Genomic DNA, 16,127 nt, shown 5'->3' on the forward strand with positions numbered 1-16,127 from the left:
CAAGGGATGATGTGCAGTTTTGCAGGTTCTTGGGCTTGGGCTTGGGTTTGGGTACTTATATCCTGGTCTGGTCTGGTTGCCTGGAACTTGGGCATTATGAGGTTTGAGGTCCAAGGCATCAATCATCAATCAAGTCTTTTACTCCTTACCATACCTTGTCTCTAGCAACCTCGGGCTTGCCATCGCCCATCATGGCCCACCTCCGCAACGCCTCGTACTATCAAGACAGCCATGATGAGTACGCATCCAGCTCTAGCTCGCATCGTCAACCATATCATGTTCACCACCTTCATGTTGCCCGAACGGAGCGCCGTGGCCGTCCAGCTTACACGACTGTTCGGCCGTTCGTCATCAACAGCATCGATGACCATCCGAGACCTATAAGGAGTGAGAGGGACGACCATGATGAGCATCACCGGCGCGTAGGCGGCTACGTAGCTGACCGGCTTGTTCCTACCATGCTGAGAAGTTCTGACCGCCCGGTTGGGGTAATCATGAACTTTGGTGATGCCAGGCTTGCCCTGCCGGACACGGACACCAGACTGGATGATGGCTATAAGCGCAACCAGTCATTGACCAGGGTGCCCAATGCGATCATTTACAACGCTCCCGGTTGTAGTCTGACTCTTGATGGACGAAGATGCGAGAGCTATTGTGACCGCTGCGACATGGTTGAGAGAGACCATCGGGATCAGGATTGGGAGAGGCATCATCGCCGTCACCATGACCATCGCGATGAACGGGAACTGGATCTTGAGCTGGACAGAAGACATCACGACCGTCCCCGTCGTTCTCGGTCCCATATCTGTGTTGTATCTCACTCCCGCAACCCATCGCCTTCTCCCCTTCCGTTATCCAACAGGGACCGACATCATCACATCGACAGGGTGCTGGACCATGGGCACAATAGTACCTCTAGGCATCGCGACCGTCATCCTCGGCCTCGCTCCCGCTCGCACGTCCGCATTACCTCACACTCACGCGATCCGTCTCCATCTCCATCACCTCTCCCTCTGCCAGGACTCTTCCCTATCGCTACTGTCGTCGAGAAAGCCACCCACTCCAACCGCAGCCGCAGCCAGCACCGTGGAGTGTCACGAGTTTGTCCAGGTTGTCTTATTAAGAACACCCTCTATCGAGATGGTTATTGCGTCGACTGCATCCCGCAGAGTTACACCTCCAGCTCAGGACGCCCAGACGTCTTTCCACTGTCCAGTGGCACAAGGGTCAAGTACCTCCGTGACACAGACGGCGGAAATACGAGCGAGGACAGTTGGGCGCGGGTCGATGTTGCTTCAGGTCCTACTGGTAACCATGGGAACAGAAGAAGGGGCAGGGCCCGGTCCGGCGAAAGGGTTGTGTACGATGTCGTGACTGATAGCCGAGGATATAACCAGTCGCGTCGTAGAGGTGGGAGTAGATGGGAGAAGGAGAGGGGTGGGAGTAGATGGGAGAAGGAAAGGAGTGGGAGGTCGATGCCGAGGTATGAGGGGTATGGCAGTGAGTCGGATGTGTGAGTTTGGTGGTTGTTCTGTTGGTAGAGTCAATATTTCCGGAGTGTAATAAGTGAGCTTCTTCGTGTACGAGCTTAAATGAAAAGGGCGCTGCAAAAAGGTATACCGTTTGTGAGAATTGTCATGTTGTTTCGCGATGAACCCTTTGACCTGAATGGAATCAGATGATTGCCTCGGCGTTCGTCATTTGTGGGGCTGCCAAACGATGTGCAAGGGAATGTACACTAAAGAGACCATGCAGCCGGCGTAGCAACGATCCCGAGCGTCAGCGAAAAGCTGCTGAAACGCACTGTTCCAGGTAGCGGCACGGTCCGTTTAGTAATATGTGCAGGCCAGCACTTCCGGCGCTTTGTTTGTTGACTGCGGACAAGTCGTACCGCGCCTGAAAATGACGTAAGTGATTCCTGACGTAACGAATCCCCCACGGCCCCCTCCTTGACAAGGACAACCATAGTCAAGACTCAAACATAAACACCACAACATCCTCGTCTACCTACTACTTAATCATCGACGACATCTAGATTGATTATCGAACCTAGAATCCACAACCCTAGAATCAGTATTCAACAAACATCGTCACCATGTCAAACCGCGAAGAACCACCGCCCTCGTACGAGCAAGCTATTGCAAGCTCCGGCCCTCGCGACACCCGTCCAGGCACAAGCGGCGGCACATCATCACGACCGGGCACCAGCGGCGGAGCCAACATCCACACCGACAACCTCCTTCACGTCCCCGGCGACGACCACCACGGGCACGAGGGAATCCCGACCCCAACTCGCCTTAGCATGGAAGACGAGCTCCGTCCTCTCCCCGAAGGCTGGGTACGCACCTACGACCCGGAAACCAACCACCAATTCTTCGTCGACACCAAAGCCGACCCCTTCCGCTCCATCTGGCACCACCCCTACGACGACGACCAGTTTCTCAACTCGCTACCTCCCGCCGAGCGCGACCGCATCGAGCAGTTGAAGCGGCAGCAACACCACGACCCTGTCCACAGCCATTCCCGGCCTGGCTCGTCTTCTCGAGCTTCAGCTTCAGGCTCAAGAGCTCACAGCCCACAACCACCCCGTTCACCAGCCCGTGATCCAACCCTCCAAGAGGTAGCCGCCCATCTCCAACGCACCGGCGGCCGGACCCGACCACAGGTCCACGGCCATGACCACCACGCGAGCGACGACGAACAGAAAACCTTCGGCCGCAAGCTCAAAGACAAACTCACCGGCACCACACACAACGAGCGCGTAGAGGCACGAGCAGCCCGCGAAAAAGCCGAGCGCGAAGCTCTCCAGCAACATCTCCTCTTGCGCAGAGCGATGCAAAAAGCCATGGAAACTAGTCGGCCCCAGCTTCTCGGAAAAGACGATAACGGCGTGGATCTGTACCTCGAGCCGCCTGGACACATGTTCCCTGGGGTGGCGGGCGTTAAGCCGCTTACACCCTGGTTGAGCGAGGTGTATTATGAGAGGGATAGGACGAATGGGGGTGTGAGGCAGCCGGGACCGCCTGGACGGTATTTGAGGCCCGAGGGGAGTATGTATGGTTTCGGGTATGGGGGGTATGATTGTGGGCCTATGGGAGGGGGACGGTATGCTAGGCCTGTGGGGCCGTATCAGAGGCCGATGAGGCCGGTTGGGTATGGAGGGGGATTGGGACTGCCGTTGATGGCGCCCATGTTGGGGGGTGTCATGTTGGGGAGTTTGATGTTTTAGGGATTGGAGGGGAGTTTGGTGGGTGATAAAGCGTGTCAATGGTTGTGATGATGAGTGGTGTTGGGGATGATGGCATTGTTAGGGTGATGGGCACAGGGACGGGGGAAGTGGTTCGCTGGTACTTGATCGTGGTGGTTGAGGAGGTGAGGATGCGAGTCAAATGGCTTTAATGATGGGATAATGGAATATGGATATATAAAAGGTTCGAATATTGATACCAGAGCAAATTGCAAGTTTTCCTTCCCCCTAACGCGGACGAGTGGACAATCTTTGGTCCCCTTCTGTCGCTGCTGTTGTAGGTGGTGTTTTAGTGCATGCATGTTAGATGGACTGCGAAGCTATTGCCTTATCGGTAGCCCACACAAACTTGGTGTCCAACTGTTAAAGTCGCATCTAAGTCTGTGCCTCACTGCAGCTTCACCCCGCTCACCTTCGCCTCTTCGAAATTCCAAACCCCTCACCGTCTTCAGTCACTGGTAGTACCGGGCATACGAAAACAATAACGATAGAGCTACTAACACGAAACCGCAGAGAATAAGAAATCAGAATTTGAGCGATGCAACTTCAACTACGCTTTGACCATGCTCTCGCCACCCCCAGGAAAAAGAAGAAACGAAACGCGCTCTTGGCTCTGCAGTTAGGCGCGCTTGGAACGAATCCTGCCAAAGAAGTTCCAGTATCAAACCACGCAGTTACCTAAAAGCTTTCAAGAACGACACCTCTCGGCGCTTTCAGAACCATTTTTGTCACTGTACGAATGCTAGCGAGTAACCTTTTTCACAGGACCTGGCGATGGGCCCTGGCCGGACCGGGCCGGTGAGGAGCCGGCAAGCGATGTCAGCCACCTGCAGGAGTAGCATGCTCTGGGCGTGGAGAGGGGCCCAATGGAGTGCGAGTGCTAAGGAGAAGGATTCGAACGCCAACACGATAAGCTCCTAGGATCCTGGAGCGGATGTTACACAAACAACGTTTCAGTTCCTAGGCTAGACTTGGCGGTCCCTGAACCTTCGTGCGGAGAACAGCGCGGAGGAGAGAGAGAAATGTGGTTAGTTTTGTGGATGGGATGCCACCACATCAGATCAGGTACTGTACAGACCGTACGGGGATGGGGAGGACGAGGCCAGGAAAGGGAAGATTTTCCGCAAAGAGCTGCAAGAAGAGGAGAAGGAGGCGAGGAGGGACATGGGCAAGTCTCCGGGCAGATGCAACCTGGACGTTGACACTGTCCGGCTTCTTGAAAGACATAAAGAGGTGACATCCGGTCTCCCTTGATCCGGTGGTTTATGCTCAAGAGCTCGTCAACCAGGTCAAGACCTGCATCTCGCCTCAGACCGAACGGTCTCGACAGGGTACACCATGGCCAAGCTCTCCAAGACAGTTCTCCTCTGGAGGCTGCTCCTCGTTCCCCTCGCGGCCGCCTACCCGCAGCTCCAAGCCGAGCTCAGGCACCGCACGATCAAGCCCGAGGATACCAAGGGCGCGTACGACTACATCATTGTCGGAGGTGGACAGTCTGGTTTGGTCGTTGCCAACAGACTTTCGGAGGATCCGAAGGGTGGGTCTTCCCAACATGGAGAGCATGGCAATGATGCATCGGCTAATGATGAATGGCAGTGTCGGTTCTCGTCGTCGAATATGGCTACTTCGATAACTCGTACGACGTCCTTGACCACAACAACATCTTTCGTGATACCACCGCCTGGGAGTATAACATTACTTCGGTTGCGCAGACTGGATTAGGGGAAGCCAACAGATTCCAGAAGATCAGGAGTGCTGCTGTTGTTGGAGGGTAAGATCTTGCCCCATCAATCATCCTTTCCGTCAAACGTCGAGACTGACAGGCCACAGTGGTTCCGCCATCAACGGCATGTTTTTCAACCGTGGCTCGGCCGAAGATTACGACGATTGGGAGAAGCTTGGAAACCCGGGTTGGGGATTCAATGGCCTGCTTCCCTACTTCAGGAAGAGCCAGACGCTTCAGACCCCTAACCCCAACCTTGCCAGGGACTTTAACGTCACATGGGACTCGACCGCCTTTGGCAATGGCCCGATCCAGGCCAGCATTTACCCGGTTCAGTACCCTGAGGTAGGAAAGTGGTACCAGGGATTTGTCGAGGCCGGTCTCGAACCTCAGCAGAGCGGTGATAATGGCCACGCTCATGGCCTGTTCTGGAGTACAGTGAGTGTTATCAACTTGTCTTTGGATGGGAAAAAGCGATCTAACAAGAGACAGAGAGCCGTCGACGACCGCACCCGCACCCGCTCCTACGCGCGCAACCAGTATTATGACCCCATTAAGGACCGCAAGAACCTCGACCTGCTTACCGGCTGGCGCGTCAACACCGTCAAATTCGACAAGAACAAGCAAGTGACCGGCATCGTCATGCAGCCCCGCGACAGCATTAACGACCCCAAGGCGAAAACCACAACCATCAAAGCCAAGAAGGAAGTCGTCCTCTCCTCCGGCGCTTACCATACCCCTCAAATCCTCCAGCGCTCTGGCATCGGCCCCGCCTCCCACCTCAAGAAGGCCAACATTCCCGTCCTCGTCGACCTCCCCGGCGTCGGCTCCAACCTGCAAGATCACGCAGTCGTCTCCATGTACTACCAGTATACTAACGCCAAGCCCCTTCCCCCTCCTCCTGCTGAGGGTCCCTACCCCGTCATGGCCAACAGCGTCGCCTTGCTGCCCGTCAAGGACATGGCCCCGTCCTCTTACCTCTCCATCGCCCGTGACTACCTGGCTCAACAGATCGAGAAGGTCCTACCCGAGAGTTACACCAAGGAGCAGAAGGCCGGCTATCTCAAGCAGCGCGAGCTACTCGCCGCCGACATGAAGAAGAAGACGGCTGCTTTTGTCGAGATCCCCTTCACCGGCAACGACCCGCTGTACATCATGGTTCAGATGAAGCCGGTCTCTCGCGGCACCGTCATGCTCAACACCACCGACATCTACGCCGAGCCGGTCGTCGACTTCCGCACCTTCTTCAACCCCGTCGATGTGGCAATCGCCCGCGAGTCCCTCAAGTTCGTGCGTGACATCTTGCACAAGACGCCGAGCTTCCAGAGCTTGGGACCCCTCGAGCTGGACCCCGGTCTTGGAGTGGCTGGCGACGAAGCTTTGGACAACAGGGTCAGGAGCAATGCGGGCAGCACCACGGCTCATCAGTCGGGCACGGCGGCCATGATGCCGCGCGAGCTGGGAGGCGTGGTGGATAGTCAGCTGAGGGTCTATGGCGTCAGGGGACTGAGGGTCGTCGATACCAGTATCATGCCGCTGGTTCCAGCGGCGCATACGTGCAGCAGCACGTATGCTGTGGCGGAGAAGGGGGCGGATCTCATCAAGGGAAGGAAGATGTAAACGAGAATGGAAGGATTAAGGAAACAACGGAAGAGAGTGCAGGAGTGTCAAGGCTCGGTAAAGGAAGTAACAAGCGGAGAGAGAACGCGGGGGGCTGTACCTGTACCTGCCGCTGCCCGTATATATGGGGAGATGAGATAACGAATACAATGATGGCGACCACTGCATTGAATACCCCGCGTTTGACCTTTCTGTTTCGCGTTAGAGTCTCTGCCCTTTGCCATCGCGTCTCCCGTCTGCATCACCTTTGCGCCTTGTGTTTGGAAACCTTCTTGATATTCAACGTGATTCTTGCTAGTGATCGTATCATTTTTGCTCTAGGCACACGAGGCTTCCTACTGCTTTCCTTTTGATCATAGAGGTACCCAAGGGGGCGAATCTCTGCTCGTTTCCACGGATTCTGTGTTTCCCCCCCCCCCCCCCCCCCCTTACCACGGCATTCAGTCTCTTTTACCATGCTTATACGAAGCCGGGACCGCCTGGACGGTATCTCAGGCCCGAGGGGAGTATGTATGGTTTTGGGTATGGGGGGTATGATTGTGGGCCTATGGGAGGGGGACGGTATCCTAGGCCTTTGGGGCCGTATCAGAGGCCAATGAGGCCGGTTGGGTATGGAGGTGGACTGGGAGTGCCGTTGATGGCGCCCATGTTGGGGGGTGTCATGTTGGGGAGTTTGATGTTTTAGGGATTGGAGGGGAGTTTGGTGGGTGATAAAGTGTGTCAATGGTTGTGATGATGAGTGGTGTTGTCTAGGTCGGGGATGGGGTTTCGGTTGGTGATGATAACGATGGGATTAATGATGGGATGATGGAGCAGGGATATATAAAAGGTTATGAATATTGATACCAGAGCAAATTGCACCTTGTTTTCTACCTCTTGGCTCTTTGTTTTTCCTCGTCGCGGAGTTATGTCTGATGTTCGGGTGAATGTCGGTCATGGGGGTATTGAGGTACAACCTTAACATTTATCTGCGTCAATTTGCCGGCTGCCCGTTAAGGTTGCATCTAAGTTCGTACCCCACCGCATATTTGCTTCCGCGCACCGAATGTTCGCCCACTTCCCACTTCCCCAACCGGAATAGGTTCCCACATGCACGCCCAGCCAGTCCTTCGCTTCATGCAACGCCATTCCGACCAGAACTGGCCATCGTTAACCATGTCCACCAAACACTTCGGCAGATTCAAAGCCATTCCCATCGCTGGGAAGTTGAGTGGGAACTATCCCGTTCCAGACCCCTTTATTTTTCCTTCCTTTCCGGTGCGTCCAGGCCTTTCTCCACCGGTCTCCACGCCACGAACGAACTTCCAAGTTACCCAATCCACAACGGCGTCCTAGGGCTTACTTACTGTATGTACTCAAGATGAGTGGTGTTATCAGAATGTAAGCCCTACTGCACGGTACAACCAAGGTACCAAGGTAGTGTTGCCGCCAAGCCAGAGAGGAACTCGCAAAGGGTATTAGGCAGTATGTAGGCAGGCAGAGTCCGTAGGGGTGCAGCATTCGGGAAGGAATGGCGCCGGCAAGAATGGCTGAGATAAAGTCTCTCTTTTCTTGGCAGGTTGACAGATTTTTTTTGTTCCTAAACATGTATACTTGGTATTGGATCCAGTCTTTCAACTTCTGTGAGATATGTACCAATTCATGGACGTGCTACCTAGATAGACAAGTGGTGTATGGCCCGGGAAACTTTTTCTGCGCTTTGTCCTTTGAGCGGGGAGTTATTGCTCCTCCTCTTTTGTTGTCACCGCAATTGCCAACAAGGTTGGTTACCTGATCGTAGGTAGAGGTAGGTACCTAGGTAAGCCTCAAGGAATGAGTCCAGTGTAACATCACGCGGCTCGGCTTAACGTGGCTCGGATTCCAGCACTCATGCAGCTACTTCAGCCTCTGGGCTTCTCTCGGATTCGGGTAATTCATGATTGGGTTTCCTTGACCTGGCTTGGTTGATCATTGGGAACAAGCTCAGTAGGTAGATTATATTAACTGTCCCTCAGCCCACTCACTGGCTTCGAGGTCTCTTGGGTCAGTCCGTCCGTCCAACATGTTGCAGCGGTGGCGGGTGCCGGGTGATGATTCCAAGTCTATGGAAGGCCTGCTAATGCTGCCAATGCTACAATATCGGCAGGGGCAGTGTTGTCAGCCCAGAAGCCAGACCATGGAGTATTGAAGCAATACTACCTACCTTACCGAGCACGGCACGGCAATTAGGGAAGAACACGGCAAACTTGGGTTTTGGATGCGGCGAGTTCTTGGCTTCATGCGGCTGTCACGCAATATCGAGGGGGAAAACATGGACCGGCTACCGGCGAGACCGCCGAGAACGCCCAATGTCAAAGCGGGATTAAATAACGTGAACAGGAAGGCAGGCTAGACTATATTTGCCGGCGATATTAGATTTCTTGGTTAAGGTGCCTTGGTCGCGGTCTGGATGGGTGGAAGAAAAGAAGCGCAACAGTGTATCAGTCCAGTAACCCTGCAAAGTAACAGTGGAAGGCAGGAGCCATACATATTTCCATGGACAATGGGCGCGCCAGACATTTCTCCAATTGCCCAACGGCGGTTTGAGATGCGACTTGTTGCCTCTGGCGAGATATTTATATCGTGGTCTAAGCGGCCATGCTACACAAACAAGCATGGTCATGGTCAACACGCGGTTGTGAAGCACGCCTGCGTGCTACCTTGGTGCATAGGTACATACATCGTGCGGACTGTGAAAGGTTAGCGTGAACCTTCAAAAGGCAAAGCACACGTTGTGGGCCTGGCGGGCTCCATTAGGAACGGATCATGAACCCGAAGAGGGTTGGGAGGTTGGGTTCCTGCATACGACCATGACAAAAAGAAAATAAAGGATCTTCAGGAACGGTATCCTTCGAAGGCTCGGTCCGTAGACCGCCATGGCCAAAAATCAAATAAAGGCTGTGTCCCAGACTTTGTCGACGGAACATGAAGTATTCCTAGTTCCCTTTCTGAGGTAGATACGGGACAAAATCCGAACATCTCAAGGATTTCGACACCATGGCCAAGCTCTCCAAGGTAGTCTTCCTTTGGAAGGTACTCTCTATCCCTCTGGCAACTGCCTACCCTCAGCTCCAGAACGAATTCAAGCAGCGAGCTGTGAAGCCTTCAGAGATCAAGGGCTCGTATGACTATGTCATCATTGGAGGTGGACAGTCTGGCTTGGTTGTTGCCAACAGACTGTCTGAGGATCCCAAGGGTTAGTGGACATTGAATTAACCACGAAGACAGACCCTAACTGACATAAACGTCAACAGTATCCGTCCTTGTTGTCGAGTATGGCTACTTCGACGACTCCTACGATGTCCTCGATATCCAGAAGGTGTTCCGCGATACCACGCACACCAAGTACAACCTGACTTCGGTTCCACAAACCCAATTGGGAGAAGCAAACCAGGTTCAGAGCGTCCCGGCAGCTGCTGTCGTTGGAGGGTACGTCTTTCCCTATCCCATCCTCCGAATTAAGACCAGGCACTGACATGGACACTACAGTGGCTCCGCCATCAACGGCATGTTCTTCAACCGCGGCGCTGCCGACGACTACGACAACTGGGAGAAGCTCGGCAACCCCGGCTGGGGATTCAATGGCCTCCTGCCCTACTTCATCAAGAGCACGACGCTCCAAATTCCTGACGCCGCGTTTGCCAAGGAGTTCAACGCCACCTGGGACGAGAAGGTGTATGGCAAGAATGGACCGATCCAGGCTAGCATCTACCCCGTTCAGTACCCGGCTCTTAAGTCGGTGTGGACGGGTTTCGAGGAGTTGGGAGCGGAACGCCAGAAGAGTGGTGATGACGGAAATGCTCACGGGTTGTTTTGGGCTACTGTAAGTTTTGTCAGCCACCTGTTCTTCGTTGACCACGATACTGACCCAGGCAAATGTGAACAGCGCTCCATCGATGACCGCACCCGCACCCGCTCTTATGCCCGCACCGGATACTACGCCCCCGTAGCCGAGCGCAAGAACCTTGACCTCCTTACCGGGTGGCGCGTCAATACCATCACGTTTGACAAGAAGAAGCAAGCCACCGGCATCAACATGCAATCCCGGGACTCCATAACCGACGCCAAGGCCAAGATCACTTCCATCAAGGCCAGGAAGGAAGTCATCCTCGCCGCCGGCGCCCTCCACACGCCCCAGATCCTGCAACGCAGCGGTGTCGGTCCCGCCTCCCTCCTCCAAAAGGCCAACGTTCCCCTTGTCATCGACCTTCCTGGCGTCGGCGCTAACATGCAAGACCACCCCCAAGTAACCATGATGTTCAACTACACCACTGCCCCCGCTCCGCCCGCCAACCCACCCGCTCCTCTTCCCCTAATGGCCAACAGCGTCGCTCTCCTCCCCCTCTCCCTCGTATCCCCAGCGAACTACACCTCCCTCGCCAAGTCCTACCTCTCCCAGTCATCCGCCGCTTATTTGCCCGCGTCGTACAGCGCTGCCACCCTCAAAGCCGGCTACGCCAAACAGCAAAAGCTCCTTGGCTCGTCCCTGCTCCGCAAAGATAACGCGGCCCTCGAGATGCCCTTCGCCGGCAACGGCGGGTATTACCTGCTCATGCTGACCAAGCCAGTCTCGCGCGGCACCATCAACATTAACACCAGCAACCCGTACGCCGAGCCACTGGTGGATTTCAACACCTTTGGCAACCCTGCCGACTTGGCCATCGCCATGGAAGCGTTCAAGTTCGGGCGCGTGCTGCATAACACCAAAACCATCTCATCCACTTTCCACCCCGTAGAGCTGGCGCCCGGCGCGCAAGTTGCCAGTGAGAAAGATCTGGAAAAGGCGGCGAGGGATACAGTCGTTAGCACTACTGCGCATTTGTCAGGGACGGCGTCGTTGATGCCCCGCGAGCTGGGTGGTGTCGTGGATACTGAGTTGAAGGTTTATGGAGTCAAGGGAGTGAGGGTCGTGGATGCGAGTGTTATGCCGTTGATTCCAGGGGCGCATCTGTGTAGTACTGTTTATGCTGTGGCGGAGAAGGCGGCGGATTTGATTAAGGGGAGGAAGTAGTAAGAAACGGACGGGAAGAAAAGGATGAACTGAAAGAGGGGAAGAACAAGGGAAGAAAAGGAAAATGGAAGATGGAAAGAGCCAACATGAAGTGTTGGACAATTGTAAACAGAGGCAGATGCAGTGCAAGCGGCGGCCTGGTGTTTGCAGGTGTTCCTGCCGCTGCCCGTGTGGAAGGGATGATAAGAGAATGAATTCCGTACATGTCACACGGACATATGCCAAACTCCTGGTGTCATACGAGAAAGACCTACGTGTATGCAGATCGCTAGGTGCCTTGGAGCCTCAGGTGACAAGGACCCGTACGTACTGGATACGTACAGTTTCCCTTTGGCATAAGAAGGCCTTGAAGCCCAGCCTTCCCCTAGAGGTTGAGAGGATCAACAAGGCCTTCGAGACCAAAGTAGTTTATTAGCTGAATTGAACTATTGTTCCAAGCCCAGAACACTGCCCTTGTCACAGGAGGAGTCGGAGCTGTATAGAGAACTTCACAGAAGATGTGGTGCAGTTTACGGACTTGCCCAGTGAGCATCGAAAGATATAAGGCACCAGTCACAAGGCGAAATACAGGACATAGCAACATCCAATGCTCCACGGAACTGCTTCTCCTCTCTTCAATGGTGTGTCTGGTCGAGTCTTCCAGGTTGTATCAATCCCTTCTATTTCCTCTCTACGTTATGCAGCTCGCAACAAATTCTCGGCCACAGCATTGCAATCCACGTGCGATACCTGCGCAAGAATCCTTACTAGTGTGCCCTTCATCCTCACTTTGCTTCATCCTCTGGACTAGTTCTATTTGATATCGGTCATTGTTTGCGGGCTGGACATTTTGTACCCTTTCGTCTCGGATACTCTGTGTTAGCTTTTGTCCCTCTATCGGCAAACATACTGTTGTCGCATGTCTGAAATGACGAATAATCCTTAGCTGTACTTCCTGGCTGGGCTTTCTGTGATAAAACTCCACGAATAATGTGAGATCCTACACCCAAGTTATCTTTCAATACCTACTCAGCTTCAACGACAGCTACTACATTCATAACTACACTTCTCTACCTAACGCACCAAGAACCTCGTCTTCCCAAGCTTCACGAAATCACAATGTCGTACACAATCGAAGTCACGGATACTACCCCCGTCAATGTTGAGTTTACAGGCTCAACTGACTTCTTCGTTTACGGCCATACTTTCCTCAGCATTACTCGGTGCGGTTATGAAGATGCATGCATCAAGATGGAGACTTTCGGCACTTCCGGCTTTACGTTGAAGGCTGCGTCTTTGGTCAAGATCAAGTCTGCTTCGGAGAAAGGGTTCACGGTTCACGTGAAGAAGAGTGAGGGCAATGTGGCCTTTTACAACAGTGAAGGTCCCAGTCACATTCACGGGGAAGTGGAGGGTTTTTATGACGGCATCAACAGCCTGAAGCGGAAGCAGGCTGAGGCTAATCTGAAGCGGTTGATCTGAGGTTAGTTGCATGTTATGCTTCGTCCTTCTTCCTTGTCCCTCTTCGAATTATCATTATCACTTTGCTCTCGAAGAAGGAAGCTGACATAAAGTGGAAGCTCTAGCAACCGCAGTGATGCCTAGTGGCACTTTTTTCGCTCCCCTCTTTTCTCGAGCCTTTCCTCTTTCCTCTTTCGAAAGTTGCCAGTAAGATGCCCAAGGCGGTAATCTCACCCTGGCCCTCGCTACAAGCACAATGCCCAGCGGCATCTCCCAAACACAAAAGTCTGGAATAAAGGGTGGATATGGAAGACACGGCTCGATTCACCAAGCGAAAATCAAAGAACGGGAGCAAAGAAAAGCATGGGGGTAGTGATTAGTCGGAAAGAGCAATGCAACACAGCCCCGACGAGCTCAAGGAAGTTTCCAGCTCAATTATGATTCCTACACGCTACGAGACAGTGGTGGGTTTATTCGAGAGGTGAAGCAATGCCCGAACTTGAAATTTGGCAGGTGAATATGGTAGTGTCATGGAAACGTCAAACTCTCAAAGTAAATCAGATTCTTGTCCAACCAACTGCAAAGATGTAGCGAGCATTTGGCGCTATTGGCAGTTACTCCACTAACAGTCTGACACCCTTTTCCCGAGGATTCACAACAAGGGTGTATCCTATTGGTTCTCCTGTCAACTTTTCAAGGAACATGTTCCCGCATCTTCCCTTTGACCGTGCTCGTTCTGTCATGCTGCAGTAAGAGAAGCTCTTCTATCCCTAACCTAAGGCGTTTCTGTCACCTAAAGAAGGCTTCGGCCATTGTGCTATTGCCAGAACAATATGGAACACGCCCTTTGCGTTACAAACTTTCCACAATCTCGAATTCGGGAATTTCCAAAGCCCCGACAACAAAATTCTGGATAGGGATAAAGCTGACACGACCACCAGCCGACTGATCCTTCGACACTAAGTATCTTACCACGAACGGCAGAGGACAGGCTGAATCGAAGCTGCCCGGCCATTCTTCTGTTATGTCCGCGAGCCGGAGTTAACCTCTCAGTGGGCGCTCAATGGGTACCACAGAAACTTCGTGGCGAGAACGCGTATGACTTTCCTAATCCCCCCTAGGGGGTGCACCGGCTGTATGCAAGGTACTGTGCCGACGGCAAATTGTAGTAGCACTACAGTGTTGCACTCACCGCTTTTGCTAGATGCCTGGATGCAGAGAGATTCAGGAAGCAACGGTTGCCATTGCACCAATCGGTCTAGAAAAGTCCGCGATTGTAAAAGGATGCCAATAAGAACGGAAGCCTTTCGCAACAGACATCTCTGGTTTTCAGGTTGTCCCTTTCCCTTTTGTGCCCGCTACTGACCTTCAAAGTTACGTCACAATGGCTTTCAAGAAACTCTGCGAGGTCTATCTCGTAGTTGCCAGCTTCTCTAACGTACATGCCGCAACCGTCAACGCCCCCAAAGTCATCGCTAGAGATGTCGTCGTCATTGGAGGTGGAGCAGCCGGCTCCCATGCTGCTTTTCGACTCCAACAAGATTACAATAAGAGTGTCGTCTTGATTGAGAAGGAAGCCATCCTTGTAAGTCCTACTTCCCCTTCTGCTGCTCCTCTGCCTCCACCATAGCTCACCGTTACCACCAGGGCGGCCACGTAGACACCTACCTCGATACCTCCACCATCCCTCCCATCCCCCGCGAATACGGCGTACAAGTCTACTTCCCCTACCTCGACGGGCTCGATTTCATCTCCCGCTTTAACCTGACCCTTCTCCCTGGTCTCGGCCCCCGCGGCGCCACCATCACCCGCAACATCGACTTCGCCAGCGGTCTCGAGCTTCCCTCCAACTACACCGGCCCGGACCCCTTCAGCACCACCACAGCCATCATCCGCTTCCACGACCTGATGGTCTCCCAGGGCTGGGACAAGATGGTTGAACCGGGATTCTGGAACTTGCCTCCCGGCCCTCAGATTCCCGAGGACTTGCTTTTGCCCATTGGCAAGTTCGCAAAGAAGTGGAACGTGACCGACGCGTTGCCGACTATGTACCAATCCACGGGCGGCGGTCCAGCCGCTCGCCATCGTAACTTTACCGATATCATGACCCTCACCTTCCTGCAGTCCTTCTCCCCAGCCTGGATGAAAGTCTTCTTCGGGCAAGCCGGCATGTTCCACATCGACGGTGGCAACCAGCTTCTCTACAACGCCATCCACTCTTCCCTCGGCAAAGAGAACGTGCTCACGAACTCCATCGTTTCCAGCGTCCGGCGCCCGGAAAAGGAGGGTGATAAGCGCGGCATCGAGGTGACCATCCGCACCACCACCTCTGGGAAATCCGCGACCACTACAGTGATCCGCGCCAAAAAAATCCTCCTCGCCATCCCTCCCACCCGCGAAAACCTGAGCCCTTTCGACTTGAACGCAGTCGAAAGCGATCTTTTCCGCCGTCCCAAATACGGCCGCTACGGCACGGCCATCGTCTCCTCTCCCGCTTTGCCGAGGGGTTACGAGCTGCATAACACGCCCATCCTCGCGGCCACCGACCCCAACAAGCCGTTCATCAACGAGCCGCACATTCTCGAGTTTTCCAGCTACGGAAATGATAGTGAACTGTTCAGCATCGGCACGAGCAGCTCCGGGTTGAGCTACGGGGAGTTCGATGAGCGGGAGGCGATCAAGGTGGCGCAGCAGAGTTTGGATCGGATGGTTGCTGCTGGGACTGTGAAGGGTGCAGGTGCAGGTTCAGCGGGTGGGAAGAAGGGTGGAAAGGAAAGCAAGTTGAAGGTGTTGGAGTACTCGGATCATGGACCGGGTGGATATGGGGTGACTGCGGAGGATATGAGGGCGGGGTGGATGGAAAGGTTGTATAAGTTGCAGGGGAGAAGGGGGACCTGGTATACGGGGAATGCGATTGCTATGGATTTTAGCACGCAGTTGTGGAAGATGAATGATGAGGTTTTGAGGAGGATGTTAGAGAGTTGGTAGAAGGATGAGGGGAGGTTCCATTGTGTGGTACGCTCGTCTGCACATGGGTGCCCAAGACGCTGATGAGAGGACATGCATTA

At 53.8% G+C, this 16,127-nt stretch overlaps 6 protein-coding genes across 6 annotated transcripts; all 6 read left to right on the forward strand.

The window, feature by feature from the left end:
* Nucleotides 1–191: 191 nt before the first annotated feature.
* SMAC4_09241 (uncharacterized protein) lies at nucleotides 192–1,608 on the forward strand (the record flags this gene model as incomplete). The annotated part of the gene is made up of 1 exon (XM_003343982.2): nucleotides 192–1,608. One exon carries the CDS (start codon nucleotides 192–194, stop codon nucleotides 1,515–1,517), a length of 1,326 nt encoding a protein of 441 aa, XP_003344030.1. The 3' UTR covers nucleotides 1,518–1,608.
* Nucleotides 1,609–2,095: 487 nt separating this feature from the next.
* SMAC4_09242 (uncharacterized protein) lies at nucleotides 2,096–3,453 on the forward strand (the record flags this gene model as incomplete). Its single annotated transcript, XM_003343983.2, has 1 exon — nucleotides 2,096–3,453. The coding sequence occupies one exon, from the start codon at nucleotides 2,096–2,098 to the stop codon at nucleotides 3,227–3,229; it is 1,134 nt and encodes a 377-aa protein (XP_003344031.2). The 3' UTR covers nucleotides 3,230–3,453.
* A 1,060-nt stretch (nucleotides 3,454–4,513) lies between these two features.
* Nucleotides 4,514–6,638, forward strand: SMAC4_09243 (uncharacterized protein). The gene is made up of 3 exons (XM_003343984.2): nucleotides 4,514–4,784; nucleotides 4,844–5,018; nucleotides 5,078–6,638. The coding sequence occupies exons 1-3, from the start codon at nucleotides 4,586–4,588 to the stop codon at nucleotides 6,588–6,590; spliced, it is 1,887 nt and encodes a 628-aa protein (XP_003344032.1). The 5' UTR covers nucleotides 4,514–4,585; the 3' UTR covers nucleotides 6,591–6,638.
* Nucleotides 6,639–9,387: 2,749 nt separating this feature from the next.
* SMAC4_09244 (uncharacterized protein) lies at nucleotides 9,388–11,752 on the forward strand. The gene is made up of 5 exons (XM_003343985.2): nucleotides 9,388–9,804; nucleotides 9,863–10,037; nucleotides 10,098–10,431; nucleotides 10,495–10,865; nucleotides 10,935–11,752. The coding sequence occupies exons 1-5, from the start codon at nucleotides 9,606–9,608 to the stop codon at nucleotides 11,617–11,619; spliced, it is 1,764 nt and encodes a 587-aa protein (XP_003344033.1). The 5' UTR covers nucleotides 9,388–9,605; the 3' UTR covers nucleotides 11,620–11,752.
* Nucleotides 11,753–12,680: 928 nt separating this feature from the next.
* On the forward strand, nucleotides 12,681–13,080 carry SMAC4_09245 (uncharacterized protein; the record flags this gene model as incomplete). Its single annotated transcript, XM_003343986.2, has 1 exon — nucleotides 12,681–13,080. The coding sequence occupies exon 1, from the start codon at nucleotides 12,718–12,720 to the stop codon at nucleotides 13,078–13,080; it is 363 nt and encodes a 120-aa protein (XP_003344034.1). The 5' UTR covers nucleotides 12,681–12,717.
* Nucleotides 13,081–14,339: 1,259 nt separating this feature from the next.
* On the forward strand, nucleotides 14,340–16,047 carry SMAC4_09246 (uncharacterized protein; the record flags this gene model as incomplete). The annotated part of the gene is made up of 2 exons (XM_003343987.2): nucleotides 14,340–14,644; nucleotides 14,707–16,047. Exons 1-2 carry the CDS (start codon nucleotides 14,444–14,446, stop codon nucleotides 16,045–16,047), a joined length of 1,542 nt encoding a protein of 513 aa, XP_003344035.1. The 5' UTR covers nucleotides 14,340–14,443.
* Between the last annotated feature and the right edge of the window lie 80 nt (nucleotides 16,048–16,127).

The sequence above is a fragment of the Sordaria macrospora genome, chromosome 2 (assembly GCF_033870435.1).
Source record: "Sordaria macrospora chromosome 2, complete sequence".
Lineage (NCBI taxonomy): Eukaryota > Fungi > Ascomycota > Sordariomycetes > Sordariales > Sordariaceae > Sordaria > Sordaria macrospora.